The following is a 26,981-nucleotide window of genomic DNA, read 5'->3' as shown; positions in this document are numbered from 1 at the left end:
TTTGGGATTAAAACCAGAACCATACAGATTTACAGTACTAACTCTCTAAACTGGAAGAAGTAATTGACAAAAGTGTGACAACAAAAACCATTTTTGTGCGTGGAAGAACATCTGTTTTGAAGAATTGCACTATCTATCCTGAATCTACCCGTTTTTAAAGGAATCTGCCCTGAATCTGCCTGTTTTTAAAGGGCAGGGGCACAGCTGAGCTCTTCCGGCGTTTCCCTGGAGCCGTAACTGCAACCAGCGCCGCAGACACGTCCCTGTCCGCCCACAATACTTCATACGGCAAAACCCAGCTCACATTTTCCGCTGCCGGCGACGAAGGCGGCACACGGCCCAGCTGGGCACACCAGCCGGCAGGACTCCGCTGGGCCGCCCCCGCGCCGCTCCTTTCCCCGGCCGGCCCGGCCTTTCTCCCCACCCTTCACGGCCTCAGACGCCTCCTGCGCGGCGCTTGGAGCCCCGCCGTTACGGGCAGGCCGCACCTCTGCGTAGGCCAGGCGCTCCGCCGCCTCCCGGCCCAGCGCGGCCCGGCACTCTTGGGTGTCCTGAGGAGGCCCCGCCGGGGCGGGAAGGCGGACAGCCCGCTGCCCTCCGCCCCTCGCTCGCCGCCCGGCTGCATGGTGCACGGTGCGGGCTCCAGCGGCCGCGGCCCAACGCCGGCGGGGCGGACCGGGTCGGGTCAGGCCGGGCCGCCGCCACTCCCCCCCGGCTCAGTGGGCCAGCGGCCAGGCCCGCCGCTCCCAGCCTGCACCGCGGCGCGGCGCGCGAAGCGGCGATGACGTCCCCAACCCCCGTCACCGGCTCACACGACTGAGTCACCCGCTCGCCACCGCAGCGCCCGGCCATTGGTGGCGCCGCCTGGCCCCGCCTTCCCCCCAGCCCGGCGGCTATAAAAGCCGCGCCGGCGCCCCCTCCGCGCCTTTCGCCCCAGGTGTCTGAGAGGAGAAAGATGCATCGACTCCGCTCACGGGCCTCCACGGGGATTTCTGCCTTCGCCGCCGGTTCGTCCTCCGCCTGCTTTCGCCAATCACCTCCGCTGCCCCGGCCCGGGAAGTCGGCCTCGCTGAGACGTTGGAGTAAAAAGCGATCCTGCTCTTCCATCGGCTGATTGTCGCTGATTCCCGGGCGGGGGGGAGCGGAGAGACCGAGACCCGGAGAGGGGCCGCGGGAGCCGAGCCGAGCCGTGCGCCGCTGCGACCATGCCCAAGCCGAAGAAGCGGGGGAGCAACCACCAGCGCGGAGCCGGTGAGGGCGGGCGGGGGGGCTCGGAGCGGGCGGTCTGGCAGGGCGCCGAGTTCGCCCGACGTTTTCCCGGGGCAGGCCGCGGCCGGCCGGGCTGTCCCGGCTGGCTGCGCCCCGGCTCCCTGGTAGGGCTAGCCGGGGAGCCGTAGGACGGCCGGATGGCCGGGTGCAGCGGCGGAGCTCCCCGCCGGGCAGGACAAGGCCGGGTGGCGCCGCCGGGCTGACAGGAGCCGGCCCTGAAACCGCCACCTCACGCCCGTTTGCGCGCATGCGCCCGGCTGCGCGGGCGGCCCCGGGGAGGCGGCGGGCGGCGGCTGTGCCTGGCGCCGCCGGCGGCGGAGAGCGGCGCCCGAGGGGCAGCGGCCGGCGCCTGCCCCGCCGGGGGCCTCCCGGCCGCCGCGGTGGCGGGTGCCGCCCGGCCGGGCCTGGGGGAGGCCGGGCCCGCGGGGCCGCACCGCCGCCTGCGTAGGCCCTTGGGGGTGGGGGGCACGACACACGGCCGCTGCTGTCGCTCCGGTGTCCCTGGTGTGGGTGTATGGCAACGCATTGTGCTCCGACGGGCTGCAGTATCTTTAAAAAAAAGAGCCAACTTCTGAGCCTAAAAGAGGGTATTATAAAATAAACAATATTCCTACGGATCCCGGCTCTCAGTCGTGCTGATGGCCGGTCAGAATGGAGGTTTTGTGGGCTGGTGAGAAATTCTGCTTCGGGCTACCGTAGCTGCGAGCAGCGTCTGTCTCCAGTGTCAGACGCTCAGGAAGCGAGCGAGTCGCTCGGTCTCTTTGCAGCTGCTTTTGTTTTAGCTTGTGAAGGGCTGGCAGTCGTTCTTGCCACTTCTGCCACTGAACTTCTCTGCTTGACGTCACTAGAAGCAAGAAGGTGGCCGTGCCAGAGCCCTGAGCGTCCAAGTTTCTTGGTCTGTGCATTGGCTGATGTTTGTCCTTTGTAACTGTAGGAAACATCAACAGTTATGGTCAGTGATACAGAGATGGCTTACAGCTAAGAGCTATAAAACCTCTGACGTGTGAACTTAGCTTTATTGGAAAGCACTTGGACAGTGATCAAGTCACGGTTGATTCTGCCTAGATAAAAATGATATTTAGGGGTCTTGGTAGTCAGGAATCCTGCCTGAAGCTGGCAAGTGCAGCGCATTGCCTTTAAATAACTCAAAATCAATCATACCACAAGAAAATAGGTGGAAGAGGAGAATTCTGAGTTCTGTAAATGACATTTGGGAGCTGTTGGAGAAATAACAGTGAAACTGTTCCTTTGTTAGTCAACTTTAGTAGATGCAAATTAAGGGCTAGGCTAGGACAGCAGTAGAAATTACAGTATTATCAAGTCGAACTCCTCCAACTCTTAGTGCTGTAACAATAAGATACAGGCATGAAAAGTTGTAGAGGTGAGCACTGGTGAAATAATACTGCTTTCCTCAAAGACTAAAGTTACTGAACTGAGGCATCCTTGATTCCGAGAGGGAGAAATTTTTCCCCCCTGTTGAAGCATTCGATGTTCTGGCTTGTATTTGCAATTCAGTACTAAAATAGGGTTGGACACTGCTGATGTTGCACATGCTACACTTAATCCTGTAAATCCTGCATTGTACTGGGTAATGTATGTTTGCCTAAATGTATAACTTATCTTGGCTTGGAGTCCCTCAGAAGTGAAAAATAAAGATTGTATGGCAATCTTTTCAGGTGTCTTATCCTAACAGTTAAAATAATATAGAGCTATTTTTAGAGCATAGTCACAGGAAATTGCATTAACTTAAAGGTGACAGTAGAAAGATACTACAGTTACAAATTCTACTAATACTTTGAAAACTAATTGAGCTCTTCCCCCACCATTCACAAATGATCTTCCAGAACAGAGCCAACTAAGTCTTTGGAACAGGTGGGAGTAAAGGACGTATCAGAGGAAGGAAATGTGCTTTTTGGGTCAGGGTCAGGGAGAGTGAATCTGTTGGCAGGGTTAAATTGTACTTTTGGTGTTTAGATCTTCCTTTTCCATATGAAAAATGACCAAACTATTGTATTCATCTTTCCTTAAGGTGGTCAGCCCAGAAATGTGCAGCCTTTTAGTGATGAAGATGCTTCAATAGAAACCATGAGCCACTGCAGTGGCTTCAGTGATCCTGCTAGCTTCACTGAGGATGGTATGTTCTTTCATTTGTATCTACTTATCTTTTTAAAAACATAAAACCTGAGTTGAGTTAAGAGTTTAAGTACTAGACTGTAAGTAGCAGTAGTGAAATAATTACATTCCCTTAAACACTGTATGGTTGTTAATCTAGTTGATATAATTTTGTTTGGCAAGAATATACTCCAGGTTTCATGAGCCTCTCAAACTGTTGGGCTTCTTTCTGTTAGAATTATACAATGTTAACTTTTGGAGACAATAAGAATTTTAAGGTGCATTATAAGACATTGATTTTTCATAACATGTAGTTGAGATGGTAAGAACTGCAGAAGAGTTTGGGGTGGAAAGAGTCACATTTGCCTGTTTTGAACTAGGTTTGTGCTTTGTCTCCACTACCATCTCTGCAACCTGGGCTCTTCTCATGCCATTTTGTTGGGAGGAGGGGACCTGAAACCCTGCTACAGGGGAATAAGGCAGGGACCTTTTCCTGTGAATACTTGCTACTCTTAACTGAGCTTCTGCTGCAGAGTCATCTGTAGTGCTGCCAGACAGGACAGGCTGCTTAGACAGTACTCACATCTCCAGTGAACACCCTTCTGTACTCCAGGGGTAGGTGTAGTGGACGGGATGAAAATGTGTTGCTGACAGTGTTGGCTGATGGGCATCAGTTGTAGCAAATTTATGTAAGGCCTGATTAGCTCCCTCATTCATTCTTGGCACACATAAGAAGCAGGTATAAAAACAGCACAGATGCATCAATAGATATGTTTTTATAAAAGTATTTTAAGGGGTAGTCTGCTGTAGTAGGCTGAACACCATTCTGTTGCTATAATACTGAACAATTCTGTAGCTATTGTCTATGTTAAACTGCTTTCCTGTTAGTATTAAAAACATCAAGTGCTGGATACTACTGTGTCTTCTAGTAAAATGTGTATCAGTAGGACTAAATTATTTCCTCTGGATTAGGGCCTGAAGTTGATGAAGAAGCCACTCAAGAAGACTTAGAATACAAATTGAAGGGATTTATTGACCTTACATTGGACAAGAGGTATAGTATGCTTTGAAGAAACACGCTTATACAGTGTTTTCTGGCTTTCATGTAATAAGGGAAGTATGCATCAAACTTTTTTATATGCTTACTGAAATAGCAGTTATTTCATGCTGGGGAGGACTTGCTTTTCCCCTGGATCTGAAAAGACCTTTCTCCCTCCACCAAGTTTTTGGATAAGTGAGAGTCAGGCTTTCCTTTCCTAATAGCTTGAAGTAGAATGACTTTATTGTATTGCTAGCCTGGTGTATTATTGTGAACTCTATCTTCAATTTAAGTTTGTTTGTCCTTGAGGAAGGAGGGAATTCATAGCATTTCATACTTCATGGTAATTCTGTGGGTTACTTTTCTGTTGGGTGCGGACAAATATAAACTACCATTAAAACACAGGCTGAGCTTTAACTGGTGTGTGCTGATTTCAGGACGTCTTCCTTCTTTCTTCTAACAGTGCAAAGACAAGACAAGCAGCTCTTGAAAGTCTGAAAAGTGCTTTTTCTTCTAAAATACTATATGAATTTATCATGGAAAGGAGAATGACACTAACTGATAGCATTGAACGCTGCATAAAGAAAGGTAATTAACATGCTTGCTATTAGGAAGCAATAATCCCTATGAAATAGCTCACCGTTTAAAAGGAATTAAGACTGTGAGACTTCTCACTACTTTATAGAATGCTTAATAATTTAGCTATGTTAACATTTATTTTTTGAATTTAGATGTCATATTTTAACTGACTTAGAAAATTAATTGAAATTATCTTCTGTCTGTTGGTTTCGGAATTTCCACTTGCAAGTTTTCAGACTTGAAAAGTCTTTAAATCTTTAAAGGAAGGAAGCAATGCACAAAGTGATTACTCATCATAGTATGTTAATCTCTAGGTAAGAGCGATGAACAGTGTGCAGCTGCCGGACTGGCATGTCTTCTGTGTGTGCAGATGGGGTCAGGAATTGAAAGTGAAGAGATTTTTAAGACCCTTGGTCCACTTCTGAAGAAGATTGTCTGTGATGGAACAGCCAGTATCCAAGCCAGACAGGCCGTATGTAAAAAAAAATGTTTATTTGCCAGGCAGGGACAGAGGGCATTTTTTGACAGGTTCACTATTGTGTAACCCAGAACTAAAGGTTACTACACTAGCGTAAACTCGTAATGTTGGCATATGCTCTGAATGATGCATAGCAGTTTTCACTGACATAAAAAGTTCCACATAAAGGCTGAAAGTCATTCTCTTCTTCAGCCTAGGAACTTCTGTAAAGAGCTGTTACATCTAGTACTTTGTCAAATGTCTTAACTCACTGTGTGGCACTCTGCTTACTGCCGTTCTGAGAGCTGATGTTGAAGTCCTGTAGAAAGACATGAAAGTTTTCCCACTGACTGTTGTATCCTTCTGATATTAATTTTAACTTCTTTAACAGCAGAGGAATGTTACTTATGCAAACGTATTTATATATGATAAAATTACATATAGCAGATCTAGAACTACGTACTTTAGCAGATCTAGAACTACATACTTGATACATTCATACTACCAAAAGTATTTACAGTTTTTCACTCATCTATACATGAGCAGTATACTTGAAATATTGACTGAAGACAGTCTAAAGCTCTTGCTAAGATTTTTTTTTTAAAACTTCAGAGTTTTAGTTAATATTCTCCAGCTTGCCTTTACCACTACATAGCTTGCTACTTCTATTGTACTCAAGCTGTGTTACAGTAGACACTGTCAGCTGGAAGAGGAGCTAGTGTTAGTTCAACAGTAGTTGCTTCTACAAACAAAAGCTTTTAAAGCTTGTCCTGTTTAAGTGTACTTTTGAGTCCTGTGTGGTTAGTGCAAACATCACTTTCATTTTTTTTCTTATTATTTCTAAGAGGAGATGCAGTAGAATACAGGTATAGGGAAGAGATGTGTAGGACCTTGCAGTAAAAATTGGAAAGTTCCAAGGCTGTTGAAGTCCAGTGTTTTCATGCCATTTAATTGTAATAGTAATAGTGCAGAGAGGGTGAGAATACTTCCCACAGTTGTGAATAAATATCATATATCTATTACTGTTTATCAGCATATTTTCTGCTAGTCATTCCTAGTGAGATTTAAAATAATTGGGTGAAAGGAGTGCTACGTGCATGTACCTTTTTGGAAGGGCTTTGTAAGCTATATTAAATAATACAGCATAAAAAGTTGACTGCTTGAGACCTGCGTATGTTGTAAAACTATCCTGAAAGTAGATGGGAACTGAGAGCTAACTATTAGAAAGTAGCTGAATTAAACAGTGTTGAAGACTTCTGTTCAGCTAAGGTCTTATTCTGAAGTTTCCATTACTCAAGTTGTTAAATTTCAAAGGTCAAAGTTTGAAGGTTTTGTCAACAGTAACACTAATGTCAAATACTGATGCTTTTTTCTTTTGTGTCTAGTGTGCAACCTGCTTAGGGATTTGCTGTTTCATTGTCACTGATGACATTACGGTGAGGATAAATAATACTTTTTAAAAAAAAAATTGTCTGTATGAAAATGTGTGAATCTTAAGCCACTTCCATGATCCTTTTTTCTTCTGTTCAGGAGCTGTACTCTACTATGGAATGCCTGGAAAACATCTTCACAAAGGCCTATCAGCGAGATAGAGACACTAATGGTGTATCGAGTACCCATAATACTGTGCTTCACATCAGTGCTCTCTTAGCTTGGACGCTGTTGTTGACCATTTGTCCAATGAACGAAGTGAAGAAGAAAATTGAAATGTGAGTATCTTTCTTGGAAAACACGATTTGTAATGACTGGTTTTATATGCAGTGGAGTCAATAAAATTTACATCTTAATGAAATGTGACTCCCTCCTTAGGCACTTGCATAAGCTCCCAAGTCTGCTGTCTTGTGATGATCTCAACATGAGAATAGCTGCTGGGGAAACACTTGCCCTTCTGTTTGAACTGGCACGTGAAACAGACGCTGTAAGTAGACGTCAGCAGCTAAATTTTCTTGGACTGGCATGATGACAAGACAAATTGTTTAAACTTTGTTGCATAGCACCCCAGACCTCAACAAGTGGCAGATAATTCACTGGGTTTTGTTCTTTGTAGTGAGCCTGCCCCAATGTAATTGGATATGGCAGTGATTCACAGCAATTTAGCTATCATTTTTACACTAATTTCCTTATTGCAAAACAGGACCAGTATAACAAACCACATCAAACAGTACTTAAGAGTAACTAGAAATGTAGTGTGTGAGCTTTAAAAGCTAAATCGAACACCAGCTTTAAAAAAAAATGAAATAAAAGTCCCCAGAGAGGTTCCAGGATAAAGCAGTATTGTTCACTGTAGTGGGAACACTCACTAGATATATGGTTTTCTCCAGATAAGTTCCAGTGATTCCCAACCTGCAGAATTCTGCTCTCATAGCTAAAAAGCTGCCCTGCAGTAGAAACAATGTTGACTTTTAGTATTGTTTTTTCAATATCCTTATTTAGGTACTGTGAGAAGAATAACTTGTGAAACCATCATGCAATACAGCATTTATGACTACTTTTTTTGCTTTTGCATTGCATGAGATGCAAGCTTCTTGGTATTACCCCATACACAACTCAATTTGCCTTTACATTCTTCAGTACGCCTTATTCTGAACTGTTTTCTTGAAGGAAATAGCCTCCGCTTACCCATGGCATGGTTTAGGAGAGCTGCATGAATGGCTCTTAGCCCAGTCAAGGCTGCTGTGCTTTGCCAGAGCACTGTCCGAAGTGAAAGGATAACTCCAATTTAAGTCAGGATACACAACACACTAACACTGCATAATCTGAAACAACGTGCTGAGACTTCCATATAATTGCAAACAGTAGGGATTTGAGTCTCTTGGCTATGGAAGCCAACTTTGAAAGAAAAAAAGAAAAAGAGACCAGAACTTAATCCTTTATTTGGTCAAACTGACTGCAAGTAAATAAAATCTTAAAATGCATTAATGAATGAGACTATATTGGCTAAAAACTTCTTCGATTCCATTGAGGAAATGCACCTTTAATCATTACAAATGATTCTCTTTGGATCCTTAACAATCAGTGCAGGCTGAAAATGCTTACCATGTTTTGCCTTTGACCAGTTTCTTTCAAAAAGCATGCGGTAAACTCAGCCTAGTCAGTTGACTTGACAAAACATTCAGATTTTAAAAACGACAAAAACTTGTTTTTACATAAGTTTACATATATTCTTACTAATCCAGGTAACCTACTGCTGAATTAGTAAATGGAGTGGAGAAGATACTTCCTGCTGAACAATTGTGCATTAAAGTTTACTTAAATCATTTTTTTAAGTGTTTTTTTTAAAAAAAAAAGCTGCTTTCTAATTTTCCACACCATACAAGAATTAAGACTAAATATTCTGTACTGTCAGTCTAACAGTGTCTCACAGTCCATCTCCAGCAGCGTGAATTCTGTACTAATAGCCTGAAAGTGCCCTCAACTTGTTGACAGGGGCGGTGGCCAGGTTCAGCAGATCAGTCAGGCAGTTTGAGTCCCTTGGAATTATGGAGCAGAACAGATTGACAGATACATATGCACACTGAAGGAGCTGCACTGTTTCATGTGCCTCTGACTACCAGAATAGAGTTTGATAGTGTCCTGCTTGGTAGACTGCATTCTGTGATTTTGTTCTTTGTTAAAAAAAAACAAAAAAAAAAAAAAACAAAAAAAAAACCAAAAAAAAACCAACAAAAAAACCCCAGAACCAAACAACTTTTTTTTTTTAACTAGGATTTCTTTTATGAAGATATGGAACTTCTAACAGAGAAACTAAGAGCTCTGGCTACTGACGGAAACAAACACCGAGCCAAAGTAGATAAAAGAAAGCAGCGATCTGTCTTCAGAGATGTTCTAAGAGCTGTTGAGGTGATGCTTTTGTCTTACTTTGAATGTCTGGATTGTAACTATGTAGTGTTCAATTTAATGAAAATCTGTTATTACTAAATAGAATTTCTGTTTCAGTGAAAGCAACAGGAAGAAAAAAAAAACAACAACATTTTAAAGAAGTGAGATTTCAAATCCTGATCACCTGCTTGAAATTTAACGGCTTTTTTAGGAATGTAGAACAAAGTCAGACTGTTTATTTTGCACCAAACTTGACTTCCATAGTGAAGAGTGTTTGTTTTTCTTTAAAGAAGGCTAAACATTGCACTCTAAATACTAAATTATTCTTATTTTTTATACCATGAGCAGATTTTTTCATACAAAACTCTGTAGAACATACAAAGTAATGTCCTGTATTTTGTGAAAAGGTTTATTGTAAAGTCTCTTATTATGCTGTGCGTAATAAACAAAAAGCAACTTAGTTGTAAGATACGTTTCCAAATGGCACCTGCCAGGGGCTGAAGAAGTGTTTGTGTATGGGGGGGCAACAAGGGGGAGCTAGTGTCTTAATTTTGGTGCACTAATCTTTTGGGTTTTCATATACAGATTAACATAATAATACAAAAAGTTGGTTAGTGGTGTAACTTCTCTCTAGTAAAGCCTCTGAGACAAAAGTCAAGTTTTCATCACTTTAATGGATTATTCTTTATCTTACACCTCATGAATTGGATTTTTGATTTGTCAGATAATTACTACTTAACTCTGCTGTATGGGTAAGACCATCTAAATAGGAACTGACATTCAGAAAAGTTAAACATCTTGGAAGCTAAGGAGAAGGCTTTGAAGTGATTTAAACTCACCTTTGAGATTCTGACTGTAGAATGAGTCACTTGTTACATTTCATTGTGATAAGTGTAGCTTGCCACATTTGAAAGGTGGGGACTAAATGAGGCTTACAAACTGACTGAAAGGTGACTCCACTCGGAACTGGTTTTTCTGGAGATCGGTCAGTTTAAAGATGAAAGTTAAGTCTTCTTTTAAATGCTTTCTGACTTGAAGATTGTCACCTTCAAGTCTTACATGAGATTTAACTTTAGGTGTACATCAGTTCATGAACAAATACAATCTTTAGTATGTGCATATTATATTATTTGGAATGTTTTGGTGTGCCAAATCTATTCATGAAAGTAAAGTTTGTAAGATACATACAATTCCTAAGACAGTACACTGTTTAAAAACAGAAGATTTTAATTAAAATTAAAATTATAAATGTTGTTTCCCTTAATTTTGGACAGGAGCGTGACTTTCCTACAGAGATGGTTAAGTTTGGACCCGAGCGCATGTATATTGACTGCTGGGTTAAAAAACAAACTTATGATACCTTCAAGGAGATTCTGGGGTCGGGGATGCAATATCATTTGCAGGTGAGCTGCTGTTTGATACATGCTCAGGCTGTTGTTAACTAGAGACTGCTTCTTCCCTGTCTGGGAATTCACTCTATGAATTGCAAAACCATGAGTAGAACTTGGTGAAATGATGACTTTTGCATTAGACATATTAAAAGACAGCACTTATAAAATGAATACAAGCTTGTTTTAAAACACTTTCAAGCTTACTTGAATTTGGCAAAGTATGCCTGCTTGATAGAAGATGTGCCGAAAATACCCTGGGGGGGGGGAAAAATGGAGAGGGGGAACTGCAGTGAGCTAGAACTGTCTGGGTGAGCTGCCTCTGAGTTGTAGCCTGGGTGTGCTGGGTTAGCAATTAAAGACTTCTCCAAGAAGCAAGAGATTCAAGCTGAGTATCTCCTTAGCTTCAGGGTTTTCCTGAATCCTTATGCTCTCTTTCAGAAGAATGGTGTAGTCATCTGTCTGCTGTAGAGCTGGATGCATCCACCCTTGCTGTTCAGGCCTGTAAAAAGGAATGCAAAGTTTTAGTCAAAAATAATGAACACAACTTGCAGGCCAAAGATGACGGTATTCCAGAAAGGAAGGGATAAGTCCTTATCTCTGTTCTAGGAACTGTTTGTTCACAAGTCATCTGTTTAGACATGTAGCAGAGCAGGAACTCTAGTTTAGGAGTATATGCTCCCAAATTGCTATAATCATGGGGCTAAAATCTTCAGTCCAGTGTCAGCTGCATTTCTATGTGACTGAGGGAGCCCAGGCATGTAGCAGCTTTTTCAAAATTTTCAAATACTACTTTCGCAGCCAGATATTTTAAAATTAGCGTGTTATGAAACCATACAGATCTGTGTTCAGCTGCCTAATCTTTTGTAGAGGACATAACAGAACAGTGTCTAATTTGCTGGGAAGAAAAAAAAAAAATCAATGCAGGCGGTAGCTGTCTGTCTTATAAAGAGGGCAGTTTTTGTTCTTAGCCTTATTCTGATAAAATGAAGGAGTTCCCTGGCTTAATTGCAAAAGATACTAAGATTTGTGTCTAATTGCTGCTCTTTCATACTGCAGTACTTGATATTTAACAGTAGTCGTCTTTGGAGACTTGATAATCAGAGGAGAAACTGATCATTTGATGTGTTTCTTGTTTAGTCAAATGACTTTCTTCGGAACGTGTTTGAGCTTGGTCCACCAGTAATGCTAGATGCTGCAGCTCTTAAAACAATGAAGATATCCCGTTTTGAAAGGGTAGGTTATTGCACCTTAATGTGTTTTCTTTACTTCATACACAATTATATTTCTCCTGAATTCCGCGGTTTTCCAAGCATGCACTTTAGAAGCTGTCATCTTTAAACTTGTCACTTTAGTTCTAATAGTGACCCATATTGTCCTGAATGGCACCAAACCTTGCTTGTATCCATCTTGGAGCTCTTATTTTAGATTTTCCACTGGGCATGTATCTGCTACTGCTTTTCTCCCAAGGGGGTCTGAAGGGTGACTTGGTTGCCAGTCGGTACCAGGTTCATGCTCCATACGTGTGAAACTTGGTCTCTTAGGAGAGCCCTAGGTTTTTGGGTAGGGACATACAGGAAACCAGAGAAACTGAGTCTATTAAAGACAGTATCCCAAACTCTCCAGTGTGAAACAGACACTAGGAGGATGACTTTGGTCTGTTGGTTGTGAATGTACTCATCCTGTGTATGAACAATCTGTGGAATGGGTGCTAGCAAATTTAATCCGGGGGCAGGGAGGCAAACTTAATCTACATTGTGTCTGTATGATGCTCAACACTGACTGGCTTCTAGAATTGCCCTGAACTCAGTCACTTCCTTATACAGTCCAAGTTTTCTTTAAATGTATACATATTAGGATGAATCAGCCTTTAGTGCAATGATACTATACTGTAAATTTCAATTTATGTCGAAGATGAATAAAAGAAAATATTTTCAGCAGTTTCTTAACATAAAAAAAATCTCACAGGGTATAAGCCTTTCGAACATCTGTGATTGATTTTTCCTTTTATTTTGTAGCACTTGTACAACTCTGCAGCATTCAAGGCTCGGACAAAGGCTAGAAGTAAATGTCGTGATAAAAGAGCAGACGTGGGGGAATTTTTCTAGATCTCCTTTTCCATGGGGTTCAATTTTAAGTATTTCATAATTAAAATAGATTTGTAACCTTTAAATGAATTTTTTAATTTCTGTAGTCACAGTTTGCACTTGTGCAGAGGGATGTTGTATAAAGTCTGTAAATATAATGCATGTTGTTGCTTAGTTGCATATACGCTGTATATAGATTGTTGTAAGATTGGGTGCGGGGATACATTATAACACTTGATCCAAAGGTTGAATATATTGTAACTGAACTGTTAAATGGGGTGAATAACTAGTCAAATGCTGTGTTTCAGATTGGATTCCTTACTTTTATATAAGGTAAATTAAATGAATTCATTGACCAAGTATTTTGGTAAGAATATGCTAATATGAAAGGATGAACTTGTTTGTCTGAAGTTATTTTAGTAACTTCTTAAACTCTTCAGTGGCAGGTGAACAAAGAAATTTCTACACAGTATTACTTCATCCTGAAGGGGACTATGGAGTTCATTTACCTTCACTTACAGTGAAGTAGCAAATGACAAATTGCCTCAATGTAAAATAAAAACAAGCTTCTCATGTTCTGAAATTGGATGTTTAATTTTTGGAATAAAGATGTTTCTCACTCCTTGCTTTCTGTGTAAGAGTAATCACTCCACGCATGAAAAGCTGGAACTGTAGCAAGACCTAAAGGTTGCAACAGATGGGTTTGTTTCTTTGCCCATTCGGACACATGTAGTTGGGTTGATCTCAGTGCTGTAGCTAGATGCTCTGTGAAACTCCACCTTGCTGGCTTTGGAAGGTTTATCCTCCGTGTAGTCCACACAACGGCTTACTGTTCATTTGTCCTCAGTTTTGTAATGGCCAAATGTTTCCCAGCTCTGGTACTGCAAAACCCCGTATCTCACAGGAGCCCTTCCAGTTGCCCTGCTTGCCTCATGGTGGCCCTCCCTTTCTGGCTCTTGAGGACTGAAATGTGCCAGTAACTTGAGAATTGTCTGTCTTAGGGATGGCGGGAGGTTTATGTAATAAAAACACTAAAACCTAGATAGCTGGAGCTTCTGAACCACAACTATAAATTAAAGTGCTTGTTAGAATAAACATTCTTAAAACTGTAGGTCAGGCAGAGGAAGTAAACTTAACACCCAAAACCACCCCACCCCACCCCCTGAAAAATGCTGCTTGCTCTGATAAGAGAGAGTTTGGTGGGTGTTGCTCTGGTAGTTTCAGATTATAGCAGAACCTATTCCAGAAAATCCATACATGATAATGAGTTGTACCTTCTAATTTGCTTTTTTTTCCCTCAAGTAATACATTATGTAAGAACTTGTTTGGCTTATGACACTGATTACTTAGACTATACCATGGCCTTCAACTGCAATTTTTGCTATTACTGATGTTTTTGTCACACAAGTAAAGAAACCTCTGATCCCTGACCTAGATGAAGCTGGCTGCCGCTGTTTGCCCAGCCCAAGACCGTTCCCCAGTGAGCTGAGCTGTTCCCACAAGCCAGCCCCTCTCTCCCGTGGCTTCTGGGGGGGTCACATTTGCCACCTTTACCTAGTGTAAAGCAGCACTTCTGATAGCTTCCTGGCCTGCCAGTATTTTGCAAGATTGCTTTCTGCAGGAGCTCCTGGCAGGTGGTGAAGCATGTGGTTGTCCTTCTCCCCCATTGCACTGTAGCTGCTGACCACAGAGACCAGTACGACTTCCAAGGCAGAGGGGAGATGGGTTGTTTGGCTGCCCTACAGAGATGTGATGGGTTTGCAGACCTTCTCAAGCTTGGAACTGGAGGGCCCTAGGTCCTCATCTTCTGATGAGGATGGTGTCAGGAATCTTTCGGGGATGGAGGTGAGACTTTTTTTTTTTTCTGGCTTGCACATCCTTGTTTGAAGGGAGGACTTCTAGGAGACCCCCGCAGAAAGGGAGCACGCTTATTACGTCTGCATTACTGCCCAGACTGAGCAGCAGCAGCGCTTGTCAGCTTGGGGTGGGAAACTACGAGTCAGAAGATGTATCCTCTCTGCTGTTTCCTGAAAGGAAAATACATTTATTGTCAGTTTAAAGGGGCCGAAAATTTTATACGTACAGAATGGCTTTGGAAAGGGTTTGGTTTTTTGAGCCACGGTCCCTTCATGTAAGCATCAGTGGGCTGTAACATCACATTCTGCAAGAAAAAACTAGTCATCAAAACTGTCTGTAAAAGAGCAACTATCCGTACTCACAAAGAGTTTATCTGAACTTATTTTTTAAACAACTAAGGATACTGGACAAATTAATCCATCCCATAATACTGTCCCACTTGAATTTGTATGGTGTGTGGGAGGAGGAAAATACCCTGTTTTTTTCTAGTCTATGCCTTTAAAGCACTCATGACTGCAATACTGTAGATACGACTCCTGCATAGCAAACTGGTTACTCATAGCTACAGCGTTGTAGATATGACTCTTCTGCGTAGCCAGTGAGTTCTAAAAAGGCATCGTAAGCCAAAAGGTTGGTGAAATATTGATCACCAGTAACAAACCTCATTCTCCGTTCTAGGGTATTATCATCATCATGATTCCAATATGTTTGGAATCCCCCAGAAAGAGCTGCGTATGTGCTGATTTCTTTTTAAACGGATCAATATTGTGAAGTCAGTATACTTAGCCGAGATGAACTCTAAATATAGATTGAGGGACAGTCTGTTTCATAGCTGCCTTCATGGGTCCTGCAGGAGTTGACAGGTTTCTAGGGGTCTAAAAGTAGAGAGGCGTTTTCTTCGGGTGATTTTCACTGTCTGATTTCTTCCATATTGGCACGCCACCTGAACCCGGTTATGTTGTAAGTAACATTTCATTCGCCTGCTTTTTATTTCCTTTTAGACTTGATTGTTTTCTTTTTTTTTTTTTTCCTGGGAAGAATTTTTGGTGTGTTCTCACACCAAGTTCTAATTTTACCACAACAACTTCAGGAGAAATTTAAAAGTCGCATGGGGAAAAAAGTCTTTAAGCAAGGTTAAAGTACAAGATAGAGTGACTCCAAAAACCCTGATGTTTAGTTTGTTGGGAAAATAATCAATACTTTTGGCTAGTGACGCTGATGTCTGTATCCTCTCTCCTTTGGCATGTCAATGGAATCAAACAAATGTAATGGAATCAACGAATGACTTTGTTGAATTAATAATGGTTATCTTCACTGGGGTTACATGCACAGTGAGGAAATCAGTTTTAAATAATTAATAATGAATGCAGAAACATATAATTCATAATATTAATGAATCAAAGGTACTCACATTTATTACAGACCAAGTTGTTACGAAGAGTCTTCCCTGAAGTTGCAGGGAGGTACTAACCGAAATACCCAAGAGAAAACTCTTCAGAAGCTAAAAATAACCAAAAGCCTCTGTGGCCGAGGCGGTAACTTTTAGCAGGCCGTTGTTGAGAAGCGGGGGTCCGTAGCGATCGCAGAGCCAGCGCTGGTGGGGACGTGGCTCGCAGACCGTGCTGCCTGGCACCGTGTGACAGCCTAGGGGAAGGGAAGTGGACGCAGCTGTCTGTCCCGAAATCACAGCTGCACACCTAACAATCCCACGCTAGGTAAGGGTAACCACTACTATGCCAGCTTTTCTACCTTATCTTTGTATTTTGTAGCAACAATTCTGAACAGGGCAGAAATAAGCTGTAATATTTTCTTAGAGTCTATTAAATAGAAACATAAAAGTACACATGCCAGCCAGTCAATCCCCACTATCAGGAGAACGAGACCCATCGTCAGGAGCGACTGAAGCACGTAGTCTTCAGACTTATTGAGGCTCAGTGAATGTTTATTTGGCTGTGTGCTCAGATTTAGGGGAATTATGACAACCTTCTGCATTTGGTTTGATGAGGGAAAGAATGGGTCTTTTCTGTGAACACTCAGACCTGTATTCCTCGAACTTCAGGTTTGTAATTTAAGCGCCAGGTTAGGAATCCGGTCACACACTGCGTTCCCTATTGCTTGGAGAGGGAGTGAGGGAGAGACATGCCAAGAGGGCAATTCAACCCACCCAGGATTCAGAAATCATCCTTAGGTGCTGAACACTCTCCATCAACAGGGGGTTTACATCCCATGAAGTGGCGAGTTATGTCTGGCAGGTAAAATTGAACTTGAGAGCTTTGATAAAATACTAAATGGGTAAGATGTATTCGACTCCAAGTCTAAACTAATCTCTGTGAGCTCCCCCCTTACATTCACTAGCAAGGGAAAGGTACCTTTCGACTGCAATTGTGAGGTTGAAAGGACCTATCCCAGAGCAAGAGGAATATTACCTGGAGGTACATATTTTTCTTCAATAATTGCAGAGGGAGTTTTCGGTGTCCAGAGTAGTCTAAGATGCCTAATTAGAGCACCTGCATCTCCTTAGAGCTAGAACTGTAGTTTGTTTCTAGAAGACATTTTTGGAATCAGGGTAGCATAAAGAAAACAATAAGACTGTTAAAGAATAATGTGCGATTCACAGAGCAGCCTGCTTAGGTATTGCTTCTTTTCTGTATATAATCTTCCTTCGTAACTGTATTTATATAAACAATCATTCAATGATTCAGGCACCCAGACTCTGCAGAGAAGTTGGTTTTGCTGACTGGGCCCCATCCAGTGCACTTTTTAAGGCAAGGCGTACTAGTCTGAAGGAAAAGCTTTGCCCTCAGGTTTTAATTTGTCCAAAACTAGCATCTATCTGAAGTAGAACCATTAGAAGACTAATTTTTGCTCAATTTTTTGCAAATAAGAACTTCACAGTGATGTGCATAAGCATACCCATATTCTTGCTGCTTATCTCCTACATCCGTACCTGCTTTCTCTGTCTTATTTCTGAAGGAATTATTCAGTGATGAAAGCAGAGAACATGAATGACATTCTTCCTGGTGGGGTAAGTGAAGGTTTGGCTTTCACTGTGGTCAGGATATAACCCTTCATCTTACCAAGTACCGACCAAACCAAAAGGGTTATACAACTATATACAAAAGGGTTATACAACAGAGCTCAGAGGGTAGTGATTGGGGGCACAGAGTCTAGTTGGAGGTCAGTGACGAGTGGTTCTCCCCAGGGGTCAGCGCTGGGTCCAGTCCTCTTCAATATATTCATCAATGACCTGGATGAGGGGACAGAGTGCACCCTCAGCAAGTTTGCTGATGACACAAAGCTGGGGGGGGGGTGGCTGACACACCGGAAGGCTGTGCCACCATACAGAGAGACCTGGACAGGCTGGAGAGTTGGGCAAAGAGAAACCTAATGAAATTCAATAAGGGCAAGTGTAGGGTGCTGCACCCGGGGAGGAATAACCCCATGCACCAGTACAGGTTGGGGGCTGACCTGCTGGAGAGCAGCTCAGCTGAAAGAGACCTGGGAGTCCTGGTGGACAACAGGATGACCATGAGCCAGCAGTGTGCCCTTGTGGCCAAGAAGGCCAATGGCATCCTGGGGTGCATCAAGAAGAGTGTGGCCAGCAGGTCAAGGGAGGTCATCCTCCCCCTCTCCTCTGCCTTGGTGAGGCCGCATCTGGAGTACTGTGTCCAGTTCTGGGCTCCCCGGTTCAAGAAGGACAGGGAACTGCTGGAGAGGGTGCAGCAGAGAGCTACCAAGATGATTAAGGGACTGGAACTCTCTTATGAAGAAAGGCTGAGGGATTTGGGTCTCTTCAGTCTGGAAAAAAGACGGCTGGGGGGGAATCTTATCAACACTTATAAATACTTAAAGGGTGGGTGTCAGGAGGATGGGGCCAGGCTCTTTTCAGTGGTGCCTGGGGACAGGACAAGCGGTAATAGGCACAAACTTGAGCATAGGAAGTTCCATCTCAACATGAGGAAGAACTTCTTTACCTTGAGGGTGGCAGAGCACTGGCAGAGGCTGCCCAGAGAGGTGGTGGAGTCTCCATCTCTGGAGACATTCAAAACCTGCCTGGACACGTTCCTGTGCAACCTGCTCTGGGTGACCCTGCTCTGGCAGGGGGTTGGACTAGATGGTCTCCAGAGGTCTCTTCCAACCCTATGATTCTATGATTCTATGAACTAAATTGCTAACATTCAAATGAATGCTGGAGCCAGTCAAATAGATTTTCTCCTTCTCTCATTCCTCCCCTCCCCACCCACACACATACATAAGTATACAAACACTTACGTAGGTATACATACATATATGCACAAACACAATGTAGAAATGAAATTTTGTACTCATCAAAGGTCTCCAAGAATAAAGAAGTGCTGTGTACTGCACTACCCTTGCCTTCAAGAACTGGTAGGTGTGCTAGTCCTTCAAATCCCTTTATTTTAAGGGCGATTAAGGCTGCTCAGCATTTCCTTAGATCATGACACCAACTCTTACCAGTTATTTTGCACACCCCTGTTTTAATTTACCTTTTTAATTGTTATTTCTTTTAGATACAATGGAGAGGCCTTCCTTGGAAATTAACCTGCCCGATACTCATGAAGAAGGAAAACTTTATGTAGTTGATTCCTTAAACAACCTAAACAAACTAAATGTTTGTCCAGATGGATCCCAACATGCACTAGGTACGTATTATGATGCTTTGTGGTTTCCTATACATACAACAGGCCATCAAAAGAGTTATGTATGGCATTTGAAAAGACTGACCACATTGTGTTGCACTGATGTCAACAGCCCAATAGGCCAATATGTCATGTCAAGCTCCGTACTGTAAAATATAAGGAAAAGATTGAAAATGGTCTGATTTAGACAGCTCAGATTAACGGTTTAACTGCTCCTGTTGAATATTTCAGGTATTAGGTTCTTAGAAATCCCTGCATTTGGCTAGGGATTCACTGTCAAGCCTGAACCTATCTTCCATTTCCACTGGGATCCATGAGGTGATCCCTTGCAGCATAATTTCTCCAGTAATGCTCAATATACACCTACTGCATAAATAGCACCATAACTCTTCAAAAGCACTGAAATTCACATGTGGCAACAGAAACACCAGAGAATTTCTGTTCATTCTATTAAGACCCATCTCCTAGGGACTCAAACCAGTTATCGGAAATATCCCATGAGACTTTTAAGCATTTTAATTCGCAGACTCTTTTACAGTTTCAGATATGGGCTCTCACACTTCTGGTTTTATAGGGCTTTTATCTTTGATTTGCTCATGGCAACAAGAATATTTTCACCCAATGATAGCTACAATATGCTTGAGTTCTTTGTGACCTGAAAACATCTCAAAAACAGGAGTTCTCTAGCAGGATTCCACACAACAATATTTGAATCTGCTTTTATTTCCCTTTTCCCTGGCAAATTTGACTGAAGAACAACAGCTATTAGAAGAGTTTCAAATGGCCATAACTTAATCATGCTTCTAGTTATAGGATTTAAATGCCTTTTCATTACTTCTGAGTCCTCTGACTTTTCCTTATGCAACTAATTAGAGTGGTGCTGGTTTCTAGATTTAACAGGAAGATGTTAGACACCAGCTACTTAATTTTCTTATGTAGATTATCCTGATATTGTTACTTCTACAAGTGCAAAAGGAGACAATGGGATAAATTGGTTTTAACGTCAAAGAAACTCTTTGCAGTGTGGCTGTCTTGCTTTCTTTTGTAATTTTCATTGGACAGTATCATTTACTTTCCAGGTAAATACACAGGGTTTGGTGGGATCATATAGGGTTCTGTGGAATAATCCCATGCATGCTCCTCCCTACATTTCAGCAGTTAATAAAGGTAGCCTAATATGTATTTTATGTATCAATTTGTAAAGTGCTTTGGCTCCTTCTAGGATTATTCCTTTTGACATATATATTTTTTTTTTTTTTTTAAAAACTTGGAGATTCTGTAGCTATCTTATCCAATCATTTAGATCCATAAAATGATTTTTTCACAGTCCTTAGCTGCCCTATTCAGCAGCATAAAATTCTGGTTTTCTTGCCAGAAAATTAGTGAGATCTGTGGAGTATTTTCCAAATTTTGATAAATACTAAACCCTTGTGAATGTCTATTGACAGTATGGCAGATGTCCAATTTGGTTTAAAAAATGATGTTTCAAAAGTGTTGCAATACACAGCAACCCTCCTGCTCAGTAGCTTAATATGACCTGGCATAATTAAACACACAGCAACCATGTTACAAGCTATTTAAAATGTATATACCTTTTAATTGCTTTGGTAGCAGCCATGCAGCAATTTCTTTACGGTTTAGAGGATGAAATGGTCCTATTGTTTGCAGCTTGGCAGGAATCTGTGTTCGCTGATTCCTCACAACCCTGCAGTCTGGCAGGTTCATCCAGCTGAAAGAGTAAGAAGCATTCATTAGGCAGAGCAAGCACAGACCACTTCCGAGTCCTCCATTGATAGCTTAGTGTGCTTGAGAGACAGCAATAGCAGGCCCTCCCCACCCTTATTATTCTGATTAGAAAGCAGTATTGGTGCAGGCACTTAGTATATGATGCATTTGTTATGAATGCTAAGGGAGTAAAAATAAAACGCCCAAACCCCAATTATTAAAAGGTTTCAGCTAACCCGCAGGCAAGAGTGTGTTAAATGCAATGAAGAAAAGCAGAGATACTCCCAGAGATCTCCTACGAGCTCAGTAAATTGCTCAGCCCCAGGTTGGTTCATTAGTAAAGTGCTGTAATGGCATACACAGCCTTCCCTCAGCTTTATCACTACAGGCTCAGTTGCAAACACCTCAGAGATTTCTACCAGCTAAAACAAGAACACGATCTAGAAATATATTTTTCACAGATGCACACGCTACTCTCCCTTTTGGAATGGCAAGGCAGCAACTGTAGGAAGAGAAATTACAGTAATTTGCATGTGATTTTAGCATGTATGAGACTGACACCAAAATGAAGTTATGTTAGCTCCCTGCTCCCCCCAAAAATAAACTCAAACCTTAGTAAATAAAGTAGTACACAAATTTGGGATTAAAAAAATATGGCTCAAGTATGAACATTTTTTATATTGACATGGATTTCCTCATGGTGTTCACTTGACTTTACCTGTTATCTTTAGGGTTTATTGCCACATCTCATTTGATCGCACCTGTTTCTATGAGAGCAACTACTGACTTTCCCTGTATGCAACACAGTCCCTAAAAAGCAATAAGCTGGCTTGCTGCCCGGATTTGAGGGCAGCAGAGCAACTGCTTGTCCTTTTTTCCCCTCATTCTTCATATGCTTGAAGGACGACATATGCAGTCCATGTGAAAGTCTATTCCATTTTTGAAAACTTGGGAGGATATGTACCTCATTTTTTCACTGGAATGAAACCAACAAAACCTAAAGAAGAAGGAGAATATTAAAAACACTTGTTTTAAGTAAAAAACCCAAGAACTATATTAATCCTATCCAACAAACTTCAGAAGCTTAACTGAGATGCTTAATTTGGGAAATTAATCACTCCCGAACACTTCTATCGCCAAGCAGAAAAAGATGCAAATCTAGAGCACCAATGTGTAGGATGCATCTGTACCCAGGTTTTCAATATGACTTTTTCCCTCTTCTCTTTTGAAAAGGTTGAGTCCATTCAGGCCCTTAGAAAGCCTTCCGATGAAAACTTCATTGCCACCTTTGTACATGTAAAACTGAGCTGTAAAACTCTGAACTGTAAAACAGGTCAACTTCAACAAAACAGTGTATTTCAACAGCAGAAACATCTTTGTTGAATATGTCCCAACAGCTATAACAGATGTATTAGTTTTCATATTTTCAAATTCAAGCTGAGCTCATAAATTTGGTTTCTTCCCTTCGCACGCAATATCACAGGAAATAAAATCTGTTGGCCAAAATTATGACGCATTCCGCATCATTTCATGAAGCCAGAAGCATTTTGTCATGTTTATCCTAACCAACCTTAACAAACTTTATCATCAAGTGATCTGTCATCTCGCAACAGATGAGGAAGAGAACACTGGTGATACTGGAGAAAACACGGCAGGGAGCAACATAAGAAACCAGCGTTTGTTCTTCGTCACCTTCATTCTTACTTTGATCATCAGCTTGGCACTTGTTTCATTCGTAATATTCTTAATAAGTAAGTAAACCCGTGGTTCTTAAAAATGTAGGGTCAATTGGAAGAAGAGCTTTGCTGAAATGCGTGATGCTAGCTTATAACGCGCTACTGCTGCATTTGCATGGTCAAAGCTTTGCCTGGTTATGGGCAGTGGCTCTTGGCCATGGGTGTAAATGCACAGGCCTCTACTCTCTGAGATACAAGGCACAATTTTGTTCTTAGTGCAAAGGTTTTGTGAGCATCGACAGCTGTCAAGAATTTAGCTCAGCAGGGTTATACCATGTCACTAAAAATGCTGACTGGGAATTAAATTAAATTTTAAAGATGACTGTATGGCAGTGAGATACTTTGACAACGTGCCTTCCATTCCTTTCCAGACAAAACTCAGTATTGGGGCCATTCCACTGAAAATGGAATCATACCCAGACTAACACTTAAATCAGGCTACCTGAAGAATGAGCTGAAGGTTGACAGACAGCTACTGACTAGAAATTGGTTTAGGACTAAGACAATCTCAAACAAAAGACACAAAAAACCAGATAAGATATATCAAGCTTGTCACGTAGCATTCAGTCTGTAGACATAATTACTGTTCCGTTTAGCTAAGCACATGACTACAGGTGACCTCGGCTTATGGAACCCTTGCCATCTTGGGGTTTTCTGGACTAACGGTATTGAACAGAGTACGAGGTGCATTATTTTAATTTACAAGTCCATTTTGAATGAATTGGAATCTCTGTGAAATCAAGATTTCTTTTATCCTATAGTAGGGAATTCACTGGAGCATAGCAAAAATCCTCAGTTTCCTCTATGAACAGGAAATCCCAATCCTTGACTGAATTTGCTCACAAGCGCTCAAAGGACAGAATATCAGACAAGTGAAGAGCGCAAAGGAAATTTTAAGTGGCATGACTGTAAACTCTTAATTAAAATATCTCATACTTGAATTCCAGATTTATTTAATGGGGAGCTGCTAAAAGTAGAGCCCTGATATAGAAAAATGAGTAATGTGCCCCTCTAGTGGAAAGACGGTAAAGTATTAGTGAAAAGGCTACTTACAGGGATTAAAGCAGTTTGCATGGGCTCAGGAGGTCTGTGGTTTTTTGTCACTGATCTCCAGACGTGTTTCAGATTATGTTACAAACAATCTCAGATCATGCTTGCAAGCCACAGACATATATTAATTTAGCATTGGCACTATTAGACTTAAACTTCAAAACCCATGGGTAAATTTTGTTCAGAAGGCCAAAATAAAAATAGCTCCAGAAGTGTACATGATGGATACTGCATATTGGTGTTCCAGAGGAAACTGGCCTCTAAATGCCAATATTTGCAAGAATTTTCCTTTAATTTAAATGCTTTAGGAAATCAAGTGCAGTGTCTGTAGTCTGCTGTGTGTTTTAGTAATTGTACTTTTACAAAAATACAGGTGCCTACTGCCCAGAAATAGCATCTTGGAGCCCCTAAATAAGACATTTTCCTGTGGACACTAATGGAACGGATGCATTCCTGAAAGCTGCAAAATTTGTCTGAGCCATATTTGATTTTATTACAATGCACTAAACTGAATAAAACAGAAAACAGGCTATTAAACAATGTAGTGAGCAGGTAACTCAACCAGATGCGTAACTTCTTATCATTAGGCACTGCAGTTGTTCTCCCGTTTAATATTTTAACTCATCATAATTCCCTACAAACTCCTGTAGGAATGCAAGAGACGGTAGTTACGTTCTTGACTTAAATGTTGCCAATTTAATGCGGTACATTTTCCTTTTCAAGTTCAAACTAGAAACAAGATGGACCAAATAACGAGCAGGCTACTATCTGAAAAGAAGAACATAGAAGAGCTTAAGAAAATGAACAATATGATATTAAAGCATCTAAATCAATCGGGAATTAAGAGGAGATACCTCTTCACACAGTCTCCTGATCTTCATGATTACCTCTTTACCCATCCTGAGATGAAAGTCCCTGGAGAATAAATCTTCTTTGTAATGAAATTCAGTGTATTCATTTACTCAGATATATTCACATATGGCACACAGGTTACTTAAACATTCTGGTGTGGTCACAGGAGCACTGGAAAAGTTATCTGAATGAAAAATATTAGAAAATAATGTTTTATCCTGTTCTATGCGAATATAGATTTTGAAAACTAAGCCCATATAATTTATAATAAACAACGGGTTGTCAACAATTTTGGGCAAGAGTTCCAGATTCTCTGTGCATTGTAAATTGCAGGGCTAAGGGCTTAGTTTTACTTTAAATGTAAGTGAATGATCACAGAAAATAGTGATTTCTATTCACGGAATCACCGCATCACGGAATCACGGAATTTCAGAGTTGGAAGGGACCTCTAGAGATCATCTAGTCCAACTCCCCTGCTAAAGCAGGATTGTCTAGAGCACATTACTCAGGACTGCATCCAGGCAGGTCTTGAAAGTCTCTGGAGAAGGTGACTCCACAACCTCCCTGGGCAGCCTGTTCCAGTGCTCTGTCACCCTCACTGTAAAGAAGTTTTTTCTCATATTTGATCGGAACTTCCCATGTTCCAGCTTGTGCCTGTTACCCCTCGTCCTGTTACTGGGAACCACTGAAAAGAGTCTGGCTCCGTCCTCCTTAAACCCACCCTTTAGATACTTGTAAACATTAATAAGGTCTCCCCTCAGCCTTCTGTTCTCCAGGCTAAAGAGTCCCAGCTCTCTCAGCCTTTCCTCAAAAGGGAGACGCTCCAATCCCTCAGTCACCTTTGTTGCCCTACGCTGGACTCTCTCCAGTAGTTCCCTGTCTCTCTTGAACTGGGGAGCCCAGAACTGGACACAGTGACCTTGTTCACTTAGTTGGTCTCCTGTTTCTTTGGAACAAGTTTTGTGTTTGCTTCTGTACTACTTATATTTAAGGATAACTTCCGATTCCATAACTTATAAATAAATGCAGTTCTGCCACGGAGTTTGGTGGTTTCCTCTTCTGTGCATCTAAATAGATTGACTTACTACTCCTTTTGTAAAAAACCAAACTTGAATAAAAACAAACCCTTTCATAACATGCCATATTCAGTCCAAATTGGTATTGACTGGAAGTGGGTGTCGTATCGTCTTACATGGGAAATGGGTTTAGAGGACTCAGTCGGGTAATACACATCTCATAGCAATGCTAGCATGCTGTACTCAGTATTTGCTGGCAGTTTCTGGGTGAAGGCCAAGTGTTTTTATAAAGTGATGTGGGGAAATACTACACGTTCTTGCACTCTTTCCTATAGTTGCTGTTGGCCACTATTGGAGAAGGGCCAGGTGAAATCTGGTCTGAACCTTCATGTTTTTTAAATGCAGCAGTATCTCAGAAGGTGAAAGCAGGAGCCGACGCTTCCTCACTCTGACTTTACATGGTTGTGTCAACTGACACCCAAAAGTGCGATCATATAAGAGACTGGTGGGTAGCTTTGTAATTTTAGTAGTCATAACCTTCTACTAGTACATACATTAAGAAGCCACCTCTATTATCAATAAATAAATTGGCTACTCCCATCACAATGGCGCAATGGCAGCTGACACTATGGAGTATGTCCAGCATCTTCTCTTTTACTCGGAGTTTTCTTTCTCATCCAGTGCTTTCTTATCTCTTCTGGACAATTGTACAAAAAAAGTCACCGAAGTCGACAACTTGCACTGTAGTCTCCTTTTCCAGAATGAATGATAGTCCCTTCTGTGATGCCTACTTCATAGTCTACAACAGAGTGAAGAACTAGGATCAAGGAATCTTTCTTGGTGTCACTCTACTTGGATTTGCCCACCAATTCTATTCCTGCTATTAGGAGTGCTTTGCTTTACACCTATGTTTTACATCACCTTCTTTTTATTTCTTGATTTTTCTCTTCCTGATCTGTTACTGTCAAGTCATTCATATGAAAACTGTGAGGTTTGGCCTTAAGAGTTTATCACTCCTGCTGTTAATTCCCAGCTGCAGTTGTAATTATCTCCTCTGGATATCACAAGTAGTTGTTACAAAGATGACTTCAATATAGCTAAAAAAGAATGATAAAAGTAAGCGCAGAACAAGTTGTAAGGAAAGAAACCCTAAAATATCCCAAATATCTTTCTGTAAATGCTGTTAAACAATGAAAGAAAAAGCTTCGTAAGACTAAAAACATGACACTCGCAGTGTTGTTTCTCTGTTCTTCTCCAAGCTGTCAGCTGCTTTTTAATGACAGTATTAAATTCTCATCTCTCCCACTCATCTTGTAGCTACTGTAACTGCTTTC

At 41.8% G+C, this 26,981-nt stretch overlaps 2 protein-coding genes and 1 long non-coding RNA gene across 8 annotated transcripts; 2 read left to right on the top strand and 1 right to left on the bottom strand.

Annotated features, from left to right (window-relative positions):
- Window positions 1-923: 923 nt before the first annotated feature.
- On the top strand, window positions 924-13,376 carry IFRD1 (interferon related developmental regulator 1). Of its 3 annotated transcripts, none has more exons than XR_012589758.1 (12): window positions 924-1,251; window positions 3,299-3,403; window positions 4,354-4,435; window positions 4,884-5,008; window positions 5,314-5,471; window positions 6,842-6,892; window positions 6,987-7,165; window positions 7,266-7,374; window positions 9,162-9,296; window positions 10,550-10,678; window positions 11,105-11,899; window positions 12,682-13,376. XR_012589758.1 is itself a non-coding variant. In XM_074606126.1 (12 exons), the coding sequence occupies exons 1-12, from the start codon at window positions 1,206-1,208 to the stop codon at window positions 12,769-12,771; spliced, it is 1,305 nt and encodes a 434-aa protein (XP_074462227.1). In that variant the 5' UTR covers window positions 924-1,205; the 3' UTR covers window positions 12,772-13,376. The 3 variants fall into 3 exon arrangements, 2 of the variants coding, with proteins under 2 accessions (XP_074462227.1, XP_074462315.1); XM_074606126.1 differs by having other exon boundaries at window positions 11,804-11,899; XM_074606214.1 differs by lacking the exon at window positions 6,842-6,892 and having other exon boundaries at window positions 11,804-11,899.
- Window positions 9,931-16,251, bottom strand: LOC141750864 (uncharacterized). Its single transcript, XR_012589813.1, has 3 exons — window positions 16,019-16,251; window positions 14,305-14,777; window positions 9,931-11,165 (listed from the first exon to the last, which is right to left on the bottom strand). It is a non-coding gene; the product is annotated as an uncharacterized LOC141750864 (long non-coding RNA).
- On the top strand, window positions 14,456-25,672 carry LSMEM1 (leucine rich single-pass membrane protein 1). 4 transcript variants are annotated; one of them, XM_074606476.1, is made up of 4 exons: window positions 14,456-14,595; window positions 19,140-19,271; window positions 22,607-22,744; window positions 24,503-25,672. In XM_074606476.1, the coding sequence occupies exons 2-4, from the start codon at window positions 19,145-19,147 to the stop codon at window positions 24,703-24,705; spliced, it is 468 nt and encodes a 155-aa protein (XP_074462577.1). In that variant the 5' UTR covers window positions 14,456-14,595; window positions 19,140-19,144; the 3' UTR covers window positions 24,706-25,672. The 4 variants fall into 4 exon arrangements, with proteins under 4 accessions (XP_074462577.1, XP_074462748.1, XP_074462495.1 ...); XM_074606647.1 differs by lacking the exon at window positions 14,456-14,595 and adding an exon at window positions 15,219-15,237; XM_074606394.1 differs by lacking the exon at window positions 14,456-14,595 and adding an exon at window positions 15,244-15,567.
- The last annotated feature ends 1,309 nt before the right edge of the window (window positions 25,673-26,981 follow it).

This window comes from Larus michahellis, chromosome 1 (assembly GCF_964199755.1).
Source record: "Larus michahellis chromosome 1, bLarMic1.1, whole genome shotgun sequence".
In the NCBI taxonomy this organism is placed as follows: domain Eukaryota; kingdom Metazoa; phylum Chordata; class Aves; order Charadriiformes; family Laridae; genus Larus; species Larus michahellis.
Note: the sequence above shows the minus strand (reverse complement) of the source record. Positions and strands in the feature narration are given on the sequence as shown.